We start from the raw sequence: 21,255 nt of genomic DNA on the forward strand, positions 1-21,255 counted from the left end.
CAAAATAAGTGGTATCAGAGCAATGAAGATGTATCTACTATTCGGCGGTTGGCGTGTTTCGTCCTGATGTCAAATTTTTCGCAAGATTGCTTCTACATGCATAACAATATTGAGAAGTAATAAAAATATTAGTGATGTTGACGATTTATCTGATGACCTTCATCTTTTTATAAACATGTGTGCCATGATTTGATCATGCACCCTCAAGCTAGTTTGAGGAAGCAGCACGCTACCACTCCAACATATGTGTTTTGTGATAGTTGCATGCAAGTCATCATAGTTATATATAACTTACAATATAACTACAATCTAATTATACAATAGTTACATTTGAAAGTTTTCTATGAAAAAAACTTTTGAATAATATATAGCTATTCCCTAATATAGGGTCATTCCTTCTATTTCAGGCCCTTGGGGCAAGAAAAATGTTAGGGCCCCTTTACGATGAGTTTTAAGTTACATCTGTTTTACTACTATGCAATCCTAAGTGTAATATTAAGTACAATAATATTATGAAATGAAAATTTTCTCTTTGATAAATTTGTTTTGGATCATGTATTAAAATTCATGTTTAGAGACAATGAGAGTAGGAAAATGCACAATGTCAATGATTTCTCTTTGATGAAAGTTCAAATATACTCCCTCTAGTAAAATATATTCATCGTTTAGGACAAGACTTTGATTAAAATTTCTACAATTTAGACCATCGATATTTTCTTAAATATTTAATATAAAAACAAGACAAATAAACACATAGATTATCCTTGAAAAGTACTATCATAATACCATAAACTTATTATATTTTATAAATTTATTATAAGATACAATTGCTTGTTAGAATTTTAGATGTTTAACTAAAGTTTATTCTAAATGATAAATATTTTTGATTGGAGAAAGTATCGTGAACAAATCATAGGCAAAGCAACTAGAAACATATGAATTGGGATATCCACTTATGGCATATATCTACCTAGCGCTTACGAAAGACTAAGGAATAGACCCATTATCATACAATTAGGTCACATGGTAGAGACTAGAAACATGATATAATATGTGCAGATTGTAACTTACCATGACCCACATATTTTTAATTTTGCTTATACTTACGAGCCAAAATTTAAATTTTTCAGCCTTAATTTGGAGTTAATTTTGGGATTTTTTCACTAAAATTTATTTTCGATCTTGGCTTTTAAATCACCAAAATTACGCATATAGAAATTTTATTTATAAATTATTTTTCATTTGCCAATATGTCATTTGACTTTTTGCATGAAAAAAACAAACAATCACTCATATATATATAAATACAAACGATAGATCAATTAGATATGATACATTCTTAGGGCCTATTCGTTTTAAAGGATTTACAAAGAAAAAGAGTAGGAATGTGAAATCATGTGAAATACATACTGTAACAATGTTCGTTGCAAAGAAATGCACACAGAAAAACTATAGAAAAATTTCCTATCTCTCTACTATTAAGAGCAAAACATAGGAAAAAAATAATCCACTTCAATCTCATTTTCGCAATGCTAGAGGGAAAATTTCTATGTTTCTCAATCCTATAGGTTTGCACGTGCATTTCTGTCATATTTCTATATTTTTTCATATTCCTATGATTTAGAAATCCTAAAAACCGAATAAGCTTTTAACGAATATACACTGATAAGGCCCCCTAAATTCCCTTACCCTAGGTCATCACCCCTCTCAACAAGGAAAGGCTCAACCCATGTAACTATGGTGTACGTACATATGTATCTTTCGTGCGTTATATACTAAACTCTAGTATGTATATATTAATACTATAAAGTAGAGTAGGCAACAAACCACAGTTTAGAGCAAGTTCAATAATATAGCCAACTACTAGCTCTAATTTATCTATAGTCAATTCATATAATAGATACATACAAAACATATACTACCATGTCCGATGTTATACACATATTATGTTTTAGAGTCTGTGTTGTAGCTGACTATAAATCTGTAGTTCACTGATCTTCTCTCTTTTCTTTTATATTTATAGCTGGCTTATAGTCTGATATTGGACGTGCTCTTAGGGATGGAGCTGGGCCATCCTATTATCATCATAGGATGCCTCTTCTGCCGACGTGGCTGGTGACAGTGGTCCCCACGGAATACATGCGGGAGAACACGCAAAAAAACAAAACAAAACCAGAAAACCCTGCACATTACCGAGTTTCTTACTGCTCAACTAGTCACATGAAGGTGGATGGATCTGTGGATTTGATACGTATTTGACTCCGCTGCTCTGTCGGTGAAACGCAGCGTGCATACACGTGGATACACGGTCGCTTCGGCGCCGGCCGGTAGGGATGGCCAATACTAGCCTTTCCTGGTTCTGTACTTCCTGTACTTTCTTCCTGCCTCTAGAAAATATTGTACTTCCATTGACAAATAAATTTCGCATTTCTTAAGCCAGGAGCTCTCCGACCTGTTTTGGGAGATTGAGAGAATATGGAAAAATATAGGTTTTCTGGTTTCTGTTTTCTATTTTATTTTTGGATTATATAAGCTTCTAATTTTTAAAGATTTTGTTTATGCCGCTCGTTTCAACTAAAATATTAAATGTTTTTCATTGTAGGAGCTGGCTTCTTGCCTAAATCAAACCTAACACTAATTTCGTTAGACAGTCAAATTTTGTAACTCTGTAGACTTCCACTCTACAAGTATAGCAAGATTTGTTATAAAGTTTGAGACCAAATGTTAGCTCCGCATCTCTTACCCCACCAAAATCTGATATCACTGAATTTTTCAGAACTAATTTCGACAACAAACCAAACAACTCTTTTTTTTTTAACTAAGAACAAGACTCAACAAAATAAAACAACTAAGGACTCAGTGAAGCCAAAAAACAAGGAAGCTTTAGGAGCTTCGCATTTGTATATACACACCGAAAATTCAACAAACATATGTGCTGGCTGAAGAGGTACCTAATCTGAGTGTGCATGGTACATTGAACGAAAGGATTTGGTGCCGGAGCTTTTCATGGCACCATACAAACACAAGGATATTTTGGGAGATTATGATTCTGTTATTATTGCTAGTCATCAAACAGTTGAAAAATGTGAGTATATTGGCGGCAGAAAGCTGCAGGCAACTTCCTAGAGTCTCTTCTCTTCTGTAGTCATGCCTGCGTTTGGACGTACGATCCTCTTGGTCAGATCATGTTCTACAGAAGCAACCAAAACATGTGTGAGAATGCTACAGGTGGTAGTGTGGTGGGGACGTAGGGTGATTCTTTGGGTATTTTATTGAAAAAAAAATCCAAACGAACGTAGTTACAAACAAAAAATAATTCGTGAATAAAAAAATTATATATATATATTCTTAATGATCTAAAATCAAAGGCTGAAAAATAAACTTTGGTGAATTAAGTTTAAATTTAATGTTGAAAATTTAAATTTTGTTTTATAATTATAAGTGAAAAGAAGGGGTGATACTGTTTTTTTCCCGGTACAATTAATACAGGTTAATCTGCTACCCTGTGATGAGCCTATTCGGAGGTGCTTCCAGTGACGGCGGCATTTCTCGGAGTCTCTAGCTTTCTCAAATAGTCTAGCTTTTCATTTAAATTTAAAAAACTATAGCTGTAAATTTAAGAAATGAAGTTCCAAGACAAAAGTTATAAAAAAAAATTTCCAGATATGTGAAGACGGAAGTATGTTCTAAGTTTTACTATATATTAACTCTTCTCTGTCAAAAAGAAAATGGATTTGTGTAACCCAAGACAACACAGGTGGAGAGAAGAAAAGACAAGTATGCATACCATTACGTAAAAGTAGTATTAGTTGGTAGGCAGGTATTGAAGGTATAAAATTTCTTGATTTACAAATTGATGGTATTTAAGAGTATAAAAGTTGGTTATTTGGGACAAATGTTGAACTTTACGAATTGTTTTATAATGGAACATATATAGTAGTCGAAGCCCTACACAAGTACTTAAACTAGGTATACAGAGAATAGGTAAAAACAAGAGAAGATGAAAATACCTTCCAAAAGTTGCAGATACATCAAGGTGAAAGTCTTAAGGGTGTGATGTTTTATTTGTTTCCTAAAATAATCCTGCTAATCTTTGTCACTGCCAATATTGGCAAGACAGAGATATGTAGGCATGTTCAAAACCCGGCGAAAAAAATCCAGGCTCGAGCCTGTCCCAAGCTCGACAATTCCAGAAAAACAAAGCCCATGTCTAGTCCGACCCGGGCCTTTTCAGTTTTATTGGTTTTTTTTTTCCTTTCGTATAACTTTTAGTTCTTTCTGAGTTTTGGGCTTCAATATTTAGACTCGGGCCCAGCCCAGTGCATGGTCTGGCTACGTTAGGCTCAGGTTTTTTTTGGGTTGGGTCAGGCTTGAACAGGCTTAGAGGTATGCGATGATATATGTGGATGCCGCAAGTTTCAGTGAACAACTCCAGAATCATGGGATAGATGGAGTCACCATTTTTTTTATTAACAAATTTTGGCATAATGGAATGGAAACTATGATATGTCAAGATAATGGGCTTGTCAAATTTTGGTATGGTTGGCTTGGCGAACAAAACAAACATTCACATATATACTGCATCTGTCTAAGAAAAAATTAAGTCAAAGTAGTGCCAAGTACGGACTACGGGCCTGTTTAATTCATTCCCATAACCTGTAGGTTGAAGCTACAGAATATTAAGGCAAATAGTGCCTGATCTACTAAGAGATTTTTTGTTCGAAACAAAAACACAACTTTCATTAACATATGCTTTCTTGACAAACAAAATACTCCTTTGAAATAGTGTTTATGATTTTTTTTCCCCATTTACCAATTTTGAAGGCAAATTGTATCCCTCCATGATGGATTTCACTGAAGGCAACCATGAAACCTCGCAAAACAGCCGACCGTGGTGGCACTCTTCTCAGTAAACTTAGCTGTCCTTTCCTTCACTAGGGCAGCTGGACCAAGATGATCCTCAGTAACATTGTCACTATTGATACAACAATATACAACATCAGAGAAAAAAAAACAGCTACAAAATAAACAGAATAAATGGAATTACAACAATGGAGAACCCCTTGAAAACAGAAAACTATGGCTGTCTACCCTGTCCACACTGCAACAAGGATGAAGTTTCGTTTCAACTACAGAATATGTATTATACCAACTCCATTAGAAGAGGGTCTCCCGTGGACATAACCCGGATAAGCTTTATAAAATCAATCTCGTTCTGTACTTTCAGTGGGAAAACAGCAGGTGCTTGAGCGGTATAAATACTTGAGAAAGTCTCGTTGCCCGCCAAGTTGGTCCTGAACACTGTTCCAGCCAGAGCATCGGAGTCAAAATTTTGAGGTGAATCCATCGCTAGGAAAAACATTGGGACAGCAATTTTATGGTGCAATTCCAAGTCGCCAACAAGCCCCACGAGGTCACCAAAATCCTCAACAAACTGACGCGGTATGTAAAAAAGCTCACTGCCACAGAATGCAATCTTATCTTCGCCCATGCTTTCTTTATAGTTTGTCTGGAAATGAACTGGGGAACTGCCAATAACCTGCTTAACCATTGAGCCTTGCTTTACAAACCATTCCTCTTTGTTACTCTCCAACGGAACGGTAACCCAAGAGTGCGCAATCTGCAGTATATCAATGTTATGGATAGTAATGTATCATGTGTGTTGATTAATAGCACATGCACGGACAGTTAACAGGTACAAAAAAAGGGTGGAAGTAAAGGAGCTAGATACAGCCTACAAACCTTGTTGGTTATCCAAAGTTTTTCCTTGTCAGCCTGCAGCAGGTTCCAGTAGTTAAGAATCATGTGGTCTTGCAGGAAGAGAAATCCATCAGCACCGCCGTATCTTGCAAATACCTTGGGCAGAAACCTAATTTAAGCCGCACAAATATTGACAGCATGATTAGCACATGAAAGAAAGTTCAAATTCATAACACTGCTAGTTAGCTATAATCATGACAAAAATCAAAACGATTTAAAGGCAGTTTGCAAACCAATAGTTTGGGATGATTATGCAAACCTCTTTGGTTCAACCATCATATGAACCTAGACCCGCGAAGACTTAGACTTAAAATGAAATAGTAAATGGTAGCAGTTAGCCTCTTTTCCTGTGGAATTTCTGAGGGACCACTATCTTCATCTAGGCATGTTCAATAGTACCAGCAAAATACCCATGCTTTGGAATGGATAAAACAAAATATATTATAATGTCATGGACAAAATAAATAAATAGATAAATAATTTTAAAATATGTTAGTACCACCTTTTCTTATTAGAATATATGGCATTCACTTGTTTGACCCAGATATTGAACTGTTCCATAATATTAAACAAGCCAATTTGTAAAAACTGTAAAAAGCAATGGGGTGGCAGATTCACTGCCACCATGTAGCTAATGACAAGTGCCAGTATAGAAAAAAAAAACATTACACAGCATGTAGCTAATGAACACTGATTAGTATTTTAGTAATGAACTAATCTCAAATATTGAAAAGTATTTTTATGCTAAGCTCCAACCCACATAAACAATAATAAGCTTAGAGTGCATTTCTATTTATCTCTTTCAGGGAAGAAACACTTAAATGTCATAACCATTATAACCAGCACAGCCACAACAATGGCATAGCCTTGGTCTACGAGATAAGTGAATGAAGAAATTGGAGGCAGTACCATCATAATTTGTTGATGCTCATTATTGAAACAAAAATGGTTACTCATCGGCAAAATAACATCACATATATAGAGACCATAACAGCCAACATCCGACGTAATTTTAAGAGTAAAAGAATTTAGGCTTTACAATTTTTTTCTAGCTAAGTTCAATTTAACATCAGCAGTAATTTTCTAGTGCTTGGATGCAATGATATATTAGTAATAACTCGAGTGCTTCAACAATGTGGTCACTTGCATATAGCCTGGATGCGCAATCAATAATATCAAATCCCACTATCCTAAATGTATTTGGCATTAGCATAAATCATATTATCATTAATGAATTTCATATTGGATTATTCAATAAATTCCAGATTGTTATAAATTGCAACCTTGTGGATGAATGCTTATTTGAAACCTTAAGTTGCTAATACTAGCTAGCAGCTTTCAAGATGAACTGGTCGGTAAATTAAGGTATTTAACTGAAAAATAAGCCAGACTGCAAATAAAAATATATCTTAAATTTACTACAAGTTTCTTCTCTATATCAAGGTGAAAATAAGAACGAGTTATGAGCAAGACAAACAAGAGTTATTGGGGGTAAAACCACTCACTTGTATGCATGTGACAGCGCACAGTGCTCAACAGCAAGCTCCTTGTTGCTCTGTTCAGCTAGTATGATAACTGTCTTGAAAATCCGTCCATATAGAAGCCTCCACTCGAGTGCTGTGCGATCCACAGGCCCACTAACATGCATGATCAACACAACATTTCCAAAGTTCTTTCTCCACTTAATCAGGTTTCCAATCTCATAGTTCACTGTACCAATCTCATCAACCCCCAAATGCACAGATGGCAGCTTCTTGGGCACAAATTCCTTCATGTCACCCTCTCCAATGGTTGCTCTCTGCCTGTCGATTTCTAACGACATGAGCCGAGGCTGCCTGTAACCAACTGAAAGCAGGTCCTGCAACCAGGCAGCCGTTAATCTCACATCCTGCTCTGTCCAGAAACCTTCCTCAGCCATGGCATAACTCAAATCAAGAATCCTTTCAAACAGTGTTCTCTTGTTTGACCTCCACTCATTCAGAAACTTGATCAACCGACCCACATTCACATGCAGGTCCTTCTCCTCGGCGAACGGATAGGCCTGGATATGGTCCTTCCGGTAAATAGTCGGTGGGTAGAAAGCCACATACCCACCAATCTCCCACAAGATCCGTTGCGCCCAGTATCCACGGATCACATCTGACGCCATGGAGCTTACTGACACTGGCATCATGAGGCCCCAGAAAGCCGGCGTGTGAAACAATGTGTTGAACGAATTCACTGGTGCCATCGTGCCCTGTGGCAGTGCCACCTTTGGTGCCTCTGCATCAAACCTCAGATCGAACGCTGCAGTTGGTGGCTTCCTTGTGAAGTAGAACACAGCATCCACATCGGGCAATCCATCTGACAGCCCTTGCTGAATGAATTGCCGGCCACTGAACACCTCGGTGTAGAACACCTCGTGAGCCACCTCCCCAACCTTATCCAGCGGCAGCCCCCGCGGCCACACGGAACGCTGCCCGAAGTGCACGTAGGGATTCACCACCGTCCTGTTCGGATCCGCGTGGCTGTACTGCAGCAACACGGGGTGGTTGGTGACCCCAGATCCCAAATCGACATCGAAATGCTTCCCCAGATCGTTGCCTGGAACCTCGGCGCGGTCGTCCGCGTCGAAGATCACCTTGGCCCCGTGCTGGATGGCGAAGAGGTAGCCGGCCGTCTTGCGGACGTGGGACGCGTAGGGCAGGAAGTCGACGGAGCGGTAGCCGAGCTGCGCCTGGAGCTCGAGGGAGAGGAAGATGGCGCCCTTGAGCTCCCACCCGGAGGGCGTGTGGGAGTTGCCGACGGCGAGGAGCTGCCACCCCTTGACGCGCGCGAGCGCCCCGAGCGCCGCGGTGGGCGGGGACGAGACGGAGACCACGATCCACCTCTCCGCGCGGAACGACGCGAACGGCGTCCCCGCCGCGATCGCCATCGGCGGGACGGCGGACCACGCGACGTCCGGGTACGGCAGCCTGGCGGGCCCCGAGGACGAGGCCGAGCGCGACCGGTCGAGGCAGAGCAGCGACGCGGCGTCGGGCGCCGCGCCCCGCAGGAGGTACACCGCCGCCGCGGACGCCACCGCGAAGAGCAGCAGCAGCAGCTTGGAGGAGTGCTCCGACGCCCACGTGGCGAAGTCGAGGTTCTTGGCGAACGGCCGCGGGTGCCGCCTGTCCGCGCCCGGCACCCCCCGCGGCGACGTGGGCGTCTTCTGCCCGCCCCCTCCCCCCGCCACGGCCGCGTGCGGCGAGACGCGGTCCTGCACGAGCATCCTCGACGACGCCTAGGGGGTCGGCGAAGGCGAGATCTGACGACGGGCCGGGGGGGTGCGCGCGACTGGAGTGCGTGGGCGCTGCTTCGGTTGGGGATTCGGGGCGCCGCGAGATTTGGTGCCGCCGCGGTGGGTGCGCGCGCCGACAGGTGGGGTGGGGAGTCGCGATCCGCGCGGGGGCGGAGAAGAAATCGGGGGGGAGGGGATCTCTCCGAGCCGCGACGGCCGCGCGCGGTGGTGTCGGTCGCGGGGGAGGGCTCGCGGCTGAGCGCTGCTGGAGTGTGCGTTACTCCAGTGGTGGTGGTGTGGTGTGCCCCAGTTGGTGGAGCGGTTGGTGGTCGCTCGTGGTCGCTCGCTGCGCGCGTTGGAGGAGGAAGGAAGGGCCGTCATGTCAAATATACCAATATATAGTTAAAGTATTACACACTGTTTAAAATAAATTATAAATTCCGTCCGAAAACCGTGAGATAAATTTATTAGTAAATATTTATTGTAGCACCACATTATCAAATCATAATATAATTAGACTTAACAGATTTGTCTCATAATTTACACGTAATTTATGTAATTGGTTTTTTTTCTATATTTAATACTCTGTATCTAAACATTCAATTATAATGGTGGAAATTTTTGTTTTAGAACATAACAGGGCTGAGTGAGTTCGTTGGGGTTGGGGCTTTCTGGCTTCCCTTTCAGCTTTGTTTATTTCAGAATGTGAACCGAAATGGGCTGGAATGATCTGCCTGGTTCATCATTCGCTCGATAAAGAAAGGTTTAGTCGTTTATCAACAGGTGCACTCCTTTCACATGGGATTAGGGGCAATTTGTTTATCAGATCACGTAGATCTAGGTGCATTGTACTACAGCGCAATGTGATAAACTGCACGGTGTTGTCGCTTCCCAGAGTTTTTTTTTTAAAAAAAACACACACTAGTACGTATTGTACAAGCTTGTTGAGTGAAGATCAACCGCATGGTGTTGTCGCTAAACAAAGCCAGAGTTAAAAACTTAGAGGTTGTTGGGATTCAGAGACTTTTTTTAAGTTCTTGTCATATTGGATGTTTAAACGTTAATTAGCTATATATTACTTATATTCTCCTATTTGTAGGAATGTCCAGTAGTTTCTTGCAAAAAGTACTCCGAACAAAAACATACTAATATAATAGAATCCAAATAAATCCACATAAAGGATGAGTGAGATTTGTATTCTTCGAGTCTTCTATGGTTACACTAAATTTGAAGTTTAGATTTTTATTTTTAATAATTTAAACATAATTTCCGTGTTTTATGTTTTCGGTATTGCTTTTGCTATCGTAAAGATTAAAAGTGTAACAAGTCTTATTATTTTTACTTCTTGGGTAAGATGTCTCAGTTTGTAAAGTCGCTTAAAAAAACTCAACCCTGGAACCATCTAGAATTGCATATTCTCATGTGCTATACTCCATATATGAGTGGACAATTAGTTGAACAGTAGCTGGTTGGTAAATTGGTGCAATCAGACTACGAGAGAATGATTATTGAATTGTGAAAAGAAAAATTGAAGTAACGTCTATATATGACACATATTCTATTTGTATTAGTCTTAAAGAAAACTCTTAGTATCTTTGGAGTACATATACAATTTTTTTAGTTTTTCTAGTGTTGGACTGATACCAAAAAAATATGATGCATTCCATTACTTTCTCAGTGGAATCACTTAGAATTTTAGGGACAATGCTTCATGACGGGGTGAGAGCAAACCAAGTCCTTTTGTTTCCGTAATAGATTTTTAAGGGTGTGAAATGTAATTTAAATATATCAGCCTATTTTATAGGAGAAATAATATTTCTAGATCTACATATCAACTTTTCGAAAGAGACTTAAAGTAGCAATATTATAACTATGAGCCCATATTGAATAGACCTATTTTCACTATGGTAGTGAGTACCGTATTTTTAAATGGAGCATTTATCTAATAGAAAAACTACGTAATAGACTCCTATCCTGGACAGGAGTCTTTTTGCACCGGCTCTCCAACGCCGCTCCTCCGTGTGCATGGCGTCGCTACTCCATGCTCCTTTGTTGGCGCGCTACTCCGTGCTCTTCTGTTGTCGTCGCTCTTCCCCACACTCGCTCATGTCTTTATGTTGTCTCGCAGTGATAATACCAATTTGTATCATCTAGTACCAACTGGTATCATCTAATTCATAATTTATACTGTTACAAAGGGATTCCCTAGTTGGACTAGTTTATACTGTTACATAGCATCTCGTAGTCGGACTATTTATCTAATCCGGTGCTCCAATCCCAAGATGGCATGTGGCACATCTACACCATCACCCGTCACGGTTGCCCAGTCCAAGAGTTTCACACGACCACACCCATATTGGTAGGAAGAAAAAGTCCTTCCTCGATACGAAGGACGTTGCTTCTTTATATGACATTTGTCCATCTTTAATCAAAAAATATAAAATTGCTTAACCGTTAATCGTACGACATTATACCATGAGAGTATAGCACGTGAAGAGATAGAAGGGCACGAATGCGCGGCACAACGTGAGGAAATTCAAATAGGCACATCGCAGGAGACAAACGAGTGGTTTCATGGATGAAGAACGATAAGGCAACAAATCCAGTGGCCAACATCACTAGCCAACACGTAGAGTAGAAATCTATTTGTTTGCTTCTGTTTGTATATGTCGGTGCCGATGCTAGTGAAGTGAGACATGGTCGGTTCCTCGCCTAAGCCACGCGGCGGCTCGTCATCGCCACACTCGTCGTGGCAGCTCTCCTCACCAGAGCCGTCCTCCTCATGGTGCAAGCGTAGTCGTCGAAGATAGCCAAGACGTCCAAATCTACCACCAACGATGATAACCAAGGTGAGATGACAGATTGCATCTACTATTGATTTTTTGTATGGTTGATAGATTGTCATCAACAAATATATCACTTCATCTCGACAAAAAAATCTCAAGCGCAGCTGCGCTTCACGCCATCGTCCCTCACGCATAGCTGACTCCAGTGCTCCTCATGCCAGAGCACATTTAAAGAATAGATCCTCGGTGCTTCATGGCGCCACCGCCATGCGCCCCGTGTTGCCGTAGTCACCGCGGTGTCAGCGCTTGATGTCGCTGCTGCGGCCACGCCGTCACCGAGTTTACGTCTGTTGTTAACACTTGTTGCGTACTAGTACACTCAGATGACAGAGGTTTATTTTTTACTTATGACTGGATATCTCGTGTCTTTCACGAGGCAACGTTCTTTGGACGAGGGAAGAACTTCGGTCCTACCAAAATTTCTTCCATATCGCGCATGATCGAACGATGCAACCGTGTCTCGCTGCCCCCGCGCCACGGCCACGTCCGGCCGTCTCCGTCCGCGCCACGCCACGCGACGCGACGCCCCGTGACGCGCTGCCCCACTCGCTCCACTCTTGCGTCTCCCCCTTCCCGCAACCTTCCAAGCCCAAAAACCCGGCGCCGGCGTGGGCGTGCACTCAACCGGAACCGCCCACCGCACGCGGCTCACCCAACTCCGCCAGGCCAAGCCATCGGCGGCGTGAACTCCTCCTCCCAGAAATCGCGGGGGTGCCGCCGGCGTCCACGCGATCGGGGGCCGGAGATGGCGGCTGCTGCTGCTGCTGCAGCGGCGGAAGTGGGGAAGCGGGTGCTCGACACGGGCTGGCTCGCCGCGCGCTCCACCGAGGTGGCCCTCACCGGCGAGCAGCTCACCACCACCGACCCTCCCGCCGCCGACCCCGAGCCGGCGACCCCATGGATGCACGCCGCCGTCCCCGGCACGTGCGTCTCCTCCTCTCCTCTCCGATCCCCCCCCCCTCCCCCCTTCCTCCTTCCCCGCGAGAATACTACCTTCAGTTGCTGTTGCGTGTGCTTCGCCATTAAAAATGCTTGCGGGGTTTCGTTTATCCGGCGCGAGCTTGACCCCGTTCTGTTGGATGCTGCTTCGGGATGCAGTGTGCTGGGGACGCTGCTGAAGAACAAGCTGATCCCTGACCCCTTCTACGGGCTTAACAACGAGTCGATCATCGACATCGCCAAATCCGGCAGGGGGCACTACACCTTCTGGTTTTTCACCACCTTCCAGTGTGCTCCGGTACGCAGTCACGCGCTCAATTTCCGTGCACTAGTTGTCAATTCATCTGTCCATTGCCAATGCTGGTAGCATGTGTGCTCCGGTGCGCAGTCACGCACTGAATTTCCGTGCACCAGTTGTCAATTCATCTGTTCATTGCCAATGCTTGTAGCATGTGTGCTCCGGTGCGCAGTCACGCACTGATTTTCGGTGCACCAGTTGCTAATTCATCTGTTCCTTGGCAATGCGTGTAGCATGTGGTACAGTGAGTTGTTAATTAGGCACAGTATAACTGTCCCCAATTGAAAAGCATTACGTTGCTTAGACAAGGTATCATTTAACTTATTCATTTAGCACAGTTGTCGTGCAGTGTTTAGACTTTTAGTGGGGGCACAGTGGATACGTCCAAGAAAAGAGTGTGGCTGCTGTTGAAATGAACAGTTTGTGCCAATGGATTTCCTCTGCAGCATTGCCTTGCACTTCATCCTTCTGCGAAATCACTTGTATAGGGTATAGAAGAAACTGTGTAAAAATGAAGCGAGGCCGAATACTCCTGTAACTCGAGGTGATTGGAAAATAAATGTTCCTTAGATTAACCGATCAAAGCTGTCTGAACTATACAACACAACACTCTGTGCAATTGATCCACGTTGCATTTAGGTCCTACTGCACTGAAGCCTTCAGTAAAAACGATACTGCTGCAGTACTATTGAGCCTGCTAGCTTTTTACCTTTTTCAAACTATTGGCTTTAATGATTGTTGTCAAACACTGGAACTGCTCTTAATTTATGTGGCAGTTGACTTGCAGGAATGATGTTTTCTGATGCTGTAGCGTTGTACTGAGTCGAGTGTAGTCCTTATGCTAAGTTGCCGACATATTGAACTTTTTGTAATGTTTCATCTGTAGGCAGGACACCAGCATGTGAGTTTAAACTTTCGTGGAATAAACTATTCAGCAGAAGTGTATTTAAATGGGCACAAAGAAGTACTTCCAAAAGGGATGTTCCGAAGGCATACCCTTGATATTACTGATGTTCTTCATCCTGATGGTAAAAATCTGCTTGCTGTTCTTGTTCATCCTCCTGATCATCCTGGTGCGATTCCTCCTCAGGGAGGTCAGGGTGGTGATCATGAGGTTAGTCATATGTCCTTGATATCTCTACAATGGTATTTCTAATGCTGTGAAAGCAAAGCAGAGTAGTTCATCAGAACTACCAAGATTTGCATGGTCCTTTTGTCCCTTATTCAAGCAAAGCTTGAACTTACACCTATGTATTTATTTTTATAGCTTTACAGGAATTGAGTCTCTGTTTTGAAGAAAGGAGATGAGTCTCTTAAATAATATATATCTAACGTAACTAGCTCCACCTTGGCTCAACTTGTTAAATGGACGACCAGTGTATTTTGTTCTTTGTATGTGTTATTAAGATGCTCTTTTCAGGGAAGAGATGAAAGCTAATGGGAACGCAAAATGCATTGTCAACTTTTTTTCTAACTGACTTGCTGAGTTAAATCATGCAATCTAGTGTACTTTAAAAGAACATTGTCAAGACTCACGTGGTATCAACGATGAGTCATGGCTATGTAGTTGTTTTAGACTTTTAATATAAATTTCTCTTCATGACTGCTGAAAAAGGAAAACTCATGACATAAATGGTCCAACCTTTAAAATTGGTTTGTTTCAGATTGGGAAGGATGTTGCTACACAGTATGTTGAAGGATGGGACTGGATATGTCCAATAAGGTAGGTAGCTGCTGCTTTAGTGCTTTCTATGTATTTTTTAAACATGTTGTTTTGTTCCATTTAGTTTTCTTCTGATACATTGATGTTAAACTATGACCCCGTCTCTTACAAATTGATAGGTGTTCACATTTGAGAATAAATTGACAGACGTTTACATTTGTGAAAATTGCAACATGCCAAATGCTTAAGTGTGGTGTTAGAACTGGCTGACATGGTGTTAGAACTGACTTACGTGGAGTGTTTCCACTGGATTAGGTGATCTATCATAACACATGATGCAGCATGTTTATTTCTTTTATTATTCATTTAATATCTCATTGCCAAGACAGCTTATGGGAGGTTTACATGCCAGTTGACAGGTTGGCTGGGTATGTCAATCACAATATTATACTTGAACCAGCTATAAAAAGATAGTATATTTTATTTGTCTAACATAATAATAAGATCCATTAATAGACTGAGTTCTATTCAGATACAAAGGGGGTCATCGTTTGGCTTTTTTAAGGAAAAAGCCAAACGACATATTTCCAAATAAAAAATAATGTGAATAAAATTTTTATATACATGATCTTTGCGATTTAAAAGCAAATGTTGATACATAAACTATGATGAAAAAATCTCAAAATCAACTCGAAATTTAAGGTTGAAAATTCAAATTTTAGCTTATAAGCATAAACAGAAGTGAAAAAAGGGGCTGAAAATGTCTATGTGGCGCGAAAAATTACAGGAAGTAAACAGAATATGCTTAAGAGTTCAATTGCTGCTGTGTCTTCTGGGAAGTGTCTAGCTTATGCACTGAAGTAGTTGTCCAGTTGATGTATAAGTTTTAATTTTTTATTTGTATATGAAGTTTGGCTTCAAAGTTCAAATTTAGGAAGGCATTTGTGCTGACTTTCCAACTTCCTATGTTTCTATAATTATTATAAACTTTTTTGTTATCAAAGAAGCTGCAGTATGTTATGTTCGACATGACTGAATAACTTTTGCATTAATGTATATGTAGGCCTAACTTTTCTCAACTCACTTAACCTGTGTGAACCTTAGTTGCATGATCTGATCAGTGATAAGCTTAGATCATAATCACCAAGATCGAGTGAAAAACTATTCTAGAATAATTTCTGTTGTTTTCAGCAAAGAGCATAATCCATATAGTGAAGACTACTAATAGGTGCTAAACAACATTTGATGTCTTGTTTTGATATAACTTTTGATTTAATTGTTTCAAACTACTACTCACTATACTTTCTTCTAGATCATGCTGCCGATGGAAACAATTACTCCGCATTCATTTAATAAAACAATTACTCTGCAGCAGCAAATTTCACCCTTTCCTTTTTATACTCAATTTGATGGTTCTTAAAAGCAACTTTCTACGGTAACATTTATCAATATTTCTTGTTTGGCATCGTAGGGATCGGAACACGGGTATCTGGGATGAAGTATCAATATCCGTTACTGGGGTGAGTATTGTAGTCCCTGCTTTCTTTTGTTAGTAGTTTTGTTATTATTGTCCTCTAGTGGTACTGTCGTGAATTCCTTGAGTCAATGATGGTGCTTATGTGTCACATATGTTTTGCAGCCTGTGAGCATAACAGATCCTCACCTGGTTTCAACTTTTCATGATGATTTTAAGAGGTCATATCTTCACTGTACACTTCAGTTGGAGAACAAAAGTTCATGGCTTTCAGATTGTACATTGAAAATTCAAGTTTCAACTGAACTCGAGGAGAACATTTGCTTGGTGGAACATCTTCAGAGTTATGAGATATCAGTTCCTCCCAACTCAGTTCTAGAATACACGATCCCTCCTGTGAGTTTCCCTTTTCTTAAGCAACTCAGATATTACTTTGTTTATTTTTAACTCAGGCACTACTTTGCTATTTTTCTTATTTTTCATCAGAGCTGTGATGCACTGTATTCAGGCAATGAATTTTTCCTAGATAGCTCACACCATTTAATTGTTTACAATCTTATTGTCAACTGCTTACCTGATCCAGCAATAAACATGATGCACAGTTTAAAATTCCTCCATTCCAATTATGTAATGAGACGCAGTACCCACTAACTTATAATTGAAAATAAGAAACTTTGCAATTCTACTTATTCTTATAGAGCATTGAAGGGATTCACCTGATGAATAACTGTGGTACTTCTTGGTTTGCAATCTTGGCACTTTCCAATTTGTTAAATTCCGTCTAATCAAAACCTATTTTTGGTGTTTAACAGAAATATTTTACCAAAAACGATGAACATATTCTCAACTAACTAGCTTGTGCCAGAGTAGCACTAAGCTGGACCTTTTTTCTCTGTTAGGTCAGAAAGTAATCCATGACTAATGCTTTAGCTTGGAAAATATCTAATACCATTTTGCATAGTTCCATTTTTTAATGGCGCATGATGCTTGTTGTAAACACATTTGCCATGTGCAGTCATTCATTTAATACTTTGTTTCAGCAGGAAGCCCTGATATAGCAAGAAAGCCTCAAATGCATAAATTGGCTAAGTCTGTTCTGTATTATTTTCAGCTGTTCTTCTACAAGCCAAACCTGTGGTGGCCAAATGGCATGGGAAAGCAATCCTTATACAATGTTGAGATTGGTGTTGATGTCAATGGATTTGGTGAATCCGACTCATGGAATCATTATTTTGGATTCCGTAAGATTGAGAGTACTATTGATGATTCTACTGGTGGGAGGTATAATTGATTCTTTTATGAGTCTAGTACATAATACTTGAACTCATGAAAACTAGCGATTGCCAAATAACTCATCTGCAGGATCTTCATGGTAAACGGCGAACCTGTTTTCATCCGAGGAGGGAACTGGATATTGTCAGATGGCCTTCTTCGATTAACAAGGAAGCGATATATGACTGACATCAAGTTTCATGCTGATATGAACTTCAATATGCTTCGCTGTTGGGGTGGTGGATTAGCTGAAAGACCTGATTTTTATCATTTTTGTGATATCTATGGTTTGATGGTACGCTTAAGTCTCTCTTCCATGTCAATTGATTGCTTATATTTCCTCATTCAAGTTACAATATGTTGGGTCATAATGAAGAGTAATAAGTTCATGTACATATTTGTTGCCTTCTTGAAGCAATATCAATAATTCTCTATGTCCTTTTAGGATTAGAAAACTGATCATTAACACTGCTGGAATTCGTTGTTTTGAAATGATTTGTAAACCAGATCAGATGTAGCATTAAATGCTCTTCTATATTTTAATTGTGGATTTATTATAGTTAAATCCTTGACGATTGTTCACCTAGATGCTTCCCTGAACCTCACTTAATTACGCTTGTGTTTGTGCCATGTTGAATGATACTTACAGGATCAACAATTATGTGCAGGTTTGGCAGGAATTCTGGATAACTGGAGATGTTGATGGACGGGGAATTCCAATATCAAATCCAAACGGTCCTTTGGACCATGATCTCTTCCTTCTATGTGCTAGAGATACTGTCAAATTACTTAGGAATCATGCTAGCCTAGCTCTGTGGGTTGGTGGCAATGAGCAAGTCCCACCAGTTGACATTAACAAAACACTGAAGAATGATCTGAAACTACATCCTATGTTTGTAAGTAACCATACAACAAAAATTCCAGGAAAGTATATATCACAAGACCCAACTGACCCAAGTAAATACCTTGATGGCACTCGGGTCTATGTTCAAGGATCAATGTGGGATGGTTTTGCCAATGGGAAAGGCGACTTTACTGATGGCCCATATGAGATTCAATATCCAGACAGTTTTTTCAAGAACAGTTTCTATAAATATGGGTTTAATCCCGAAGTTGGGTCTGTGGGGGTTCCAGTTGCTGCAACAATTAGAGCAACAATGCCCACAGAAGGTTGGAGCATTCCAATTTTTAAGAAGAGGATCGATGGGTACATAAATGAAGTACCAAATCCAATATGGGATTACCACAAGTACATCCCCTACTCAAAACCAGGGAGGGTCCATGATCAGATTGAACTGTATGGCCATCCAAGTGATCTTGATGATTTCTGTGAGAAAGTAATTTTGGAGTACCATCCTTTTGTCCAGGATATTTATGCTTGATCACCATATGTATTTTAGTTTCATTTCTAAGTTGTGTTTTTAACCTTCAGGCACAATTGGTCAATTATGTTCAGTACCGAGCACTTCTAGAAGGATGGACTTCTTTCATGTGGACAAAGTTTACAGGTGTTCTAATTTGGAAGACACAGAATCCATGGACTGGGCTACGAGGACAATTCTATGATCATCTCCAAGACCAAACAGCTGGGTTTTATGGTTGCCGTTGTGCTGCTGAACCAATTCATGTACAACTGAATTTGGATAGTTACTTCATAGAGGTACATTTCTACAACTTACAAAATTTGAACCAACTGCGCTCCATGCATTCTACTATAAGACATGAAAAAGCAATTCTTTTTCTAGGTGGTAAACACTACAGCCGATGAACTCCCGGAAGTGGCTGTTGAAATATCAGTATGGGATCTGGATGGCACATCCCCATATTACAGTGTTACTGAGAAAATAGTGGTGCCTCCCAAAAAAGTGAAGCAAATTGTGGAGATGGCATATCCTAAGACGAAGAACCCAAAGCCTGTCTATTTTCTACTTCTCAAACTTTTTAAGCTGTCAGACAACTCGGTACTCTCCAGGAACTTCTACTGGCTACATCTTCCTGGGAAAGACTACAAGTTGTTGGAACAATATCGGCAGAAACAGATACCACTGAAGATTGACTCGAAGATTTCCATCACAGGCTCCGAGTACACGGTTAGAATGTCCATAGAGAACATGTCAAAGAAGCCAGAAAACGCGAACTCAGTATCAACCATGAAATCAGCCGATGCAAATGGTTCCAGCAGAACCGGAGAAGAAATCACCCATGATGGACATGGCAGTGGTCTGTGGGGGAAATTACGCAGAGGCCTCAGGATCACAGGGTCAGATGACAACCCAAGGACAGTGGAGGTGAAAGGAGCTGATGCCGGCGTCGCGTTTTTCCTCCATTTCTCGGTGCACACATCTGAAGCATCATCCAGCCAAGATATGTACAAGGACACAAGAATCCTCCCTGTCCACTACTCCGACAACTACTTCTCCCTCGTACCTGGGGAGAAGATGGCCATCGACATCTCGTTCGAGGCCCCCCAGGGATCCACTCCGAGGGTCATTCTGAAAGGCTGGAACTATCATCTGGGCCATGCAGTGACGATGCAAGGAGTACTTTAACAAGCCTGTCAAAATGTGGACATGTCGGGAGCAGGACAAGATCCCAGAAACCAAGTGGTACAGCTCCCTCCAATAAAGTGCAGGCATAGTATAGACTTCAAATGGTGACATTGCATGAGCAGTGGTTGTGAATTATTGTGGTAGCCATCACCGCATCAGGACGATCTCAGAGACCCTCGGGCTCCTGCGTGTCGACGGTGTCGGCGCCAACCAACAGCTTAGGTAGCGTTTGGGCCAGAACCAAATTAATAGAGGGTCACCGTAGTACGGCCCATTGGCCCTTGCATCCAGATGGAGCGACACAAATGGTGCTTGCATGTGTATTTTGATCTACTTTTCTGCTGCCTTCCGTTTACCTTGAATCTGGACAGGAGAGTCATATCGTCCCCGCTGCTCAGATACTTCTTCCATTTGACGTTGTAAGATGTAAATTGAGAAAATTAATTTATGACTCTATCTTTTAGAAAATTTCTCCTTATTAAATGCCATATGTTTTTTCTACATTAAGATATTACGGTTCAAACGCTCTGTTTTATAATTAGAATTGATTTTTTTTTTCAAAATAATAAAGAAGTTTGTAATGAAGGAATATTGGAGAAATTTTGCAAGGATTGAATTCGTTAAGACCATTTTGTACTTAGGGATTATTATTTCGAGGAAAATATTATTGGAAACAATATATAAGTTGCAGTAAACATTTAAATGGGCGATATAAATAAGACGCTAAATTAAGGCAACAGGATACCTAAGTGGACTTTTTTTATCTCCTGAGAATTACAACGTGCAAGGCGAGGGTTTCTCGCTATTTATGGTTTAAAATAGCTTCTACCCCATAATAGCTCCATTTCAAAATATCAAGATTTCCCAATTATTTAGCAAGTACCAATATTTAGTTAAAATTATATTTTAGTTAGTATCAATCAAGTTTTGAATTTTAAGTTTCCCATGTTTCCTTTGTAAGTGCCTAGTTGACGACGGAATCATTGCAATAATAAGAATCATATAAGTGTATATTTTGGGATGATATTAATTTAAAACTTTTCCTAGCCGTTTGAAGGTATGCCATTTAAATCTATTAGCAATAAATAACTCAAATGGCAACGCAAATAGCGACGGGCATTTCAAATGACGGCTGATTTTGTCACTAATTAACGACAGATAGCCCATAACCAATTCAAACGGAGACAAAAACACG

The 21,255-nt window shown here is 40.7% G+C and overlaps 2 protein-coding genes across 2 annotated transcripts; one reads left to right on the forward strand and one right to left on the reverse strand.

The window, feature by feature from the left end:
- Positions 1–4,903: 4,903 nt before the first annotated feature.
- On the reverse strand, positions 4,904–9,062 carry LOC102703583 (probable glycosyltransferase STELLO2). The gene is made up of 3 exons (XM_006655218.3): positions 7,266–9,062; positions 5,743–5,869; positions 4,904–5,620 (listed from the first exon to the last, which is right to left on the reverse strand). The coding sequence occupies exons 1-3, from the start codon at positions 9,008–9,010 to the stop codon at positions 5,144–5,146; spliced, it is 2,349 nt and encodes a 782-aa protein (XP_006655281.3). The 5' UTR covers positions 9,011–9,062; the 3' UTR covers positions 4,904–5,143.
- Positions 9,063–12,351: 3,289 nt separating this feature from the next.
- On the forward strand, positions 12,352–20,578 carry LOC102703868 (mannosylglycoprotein endo-beta-mannosidase). Its single transcript, XM_040524059.1, has 11 exons — positions 12,352–12,789; positions 12,964–13,102; positions 13,989–14,216; positions 14,767–14,825; positions 16,237–16,285; positions 16,405–16,635; positions 17,351–17,520; positions 17,602–17,806; positions 18,180–18,848; positions 18,944–19,171; positions 19,257–20,578. Exons 1-11 carry the CDS (start codon positions 12,611–12,613, stop codon positions 20,058–20,060), a joined length of 2,961 nt encoding a protein of 986 aa, XP_040379993.1. The 5' UTR covers positions 12,352–12,610; the 3' UTR covers positions 20,061–20,578.
- The last annotated feature ends 677 nt before the right edge of the window (positions 20,579–21,255 follow it).

This window comes from Oryza brachyantha, chromosome 5 (genome assembly GCF_000231095.2).
Source record: "Oryza brachyantha chromosome 5, ObraRS2, whole genome shotgun sequence".
Classification (NCBI taxonomy): Eukaryota; Viridiplantae; Streptophyta; class Magnoliopsida; order Poales; family Poaceae; genus Oryza; species Oryza brachyantha.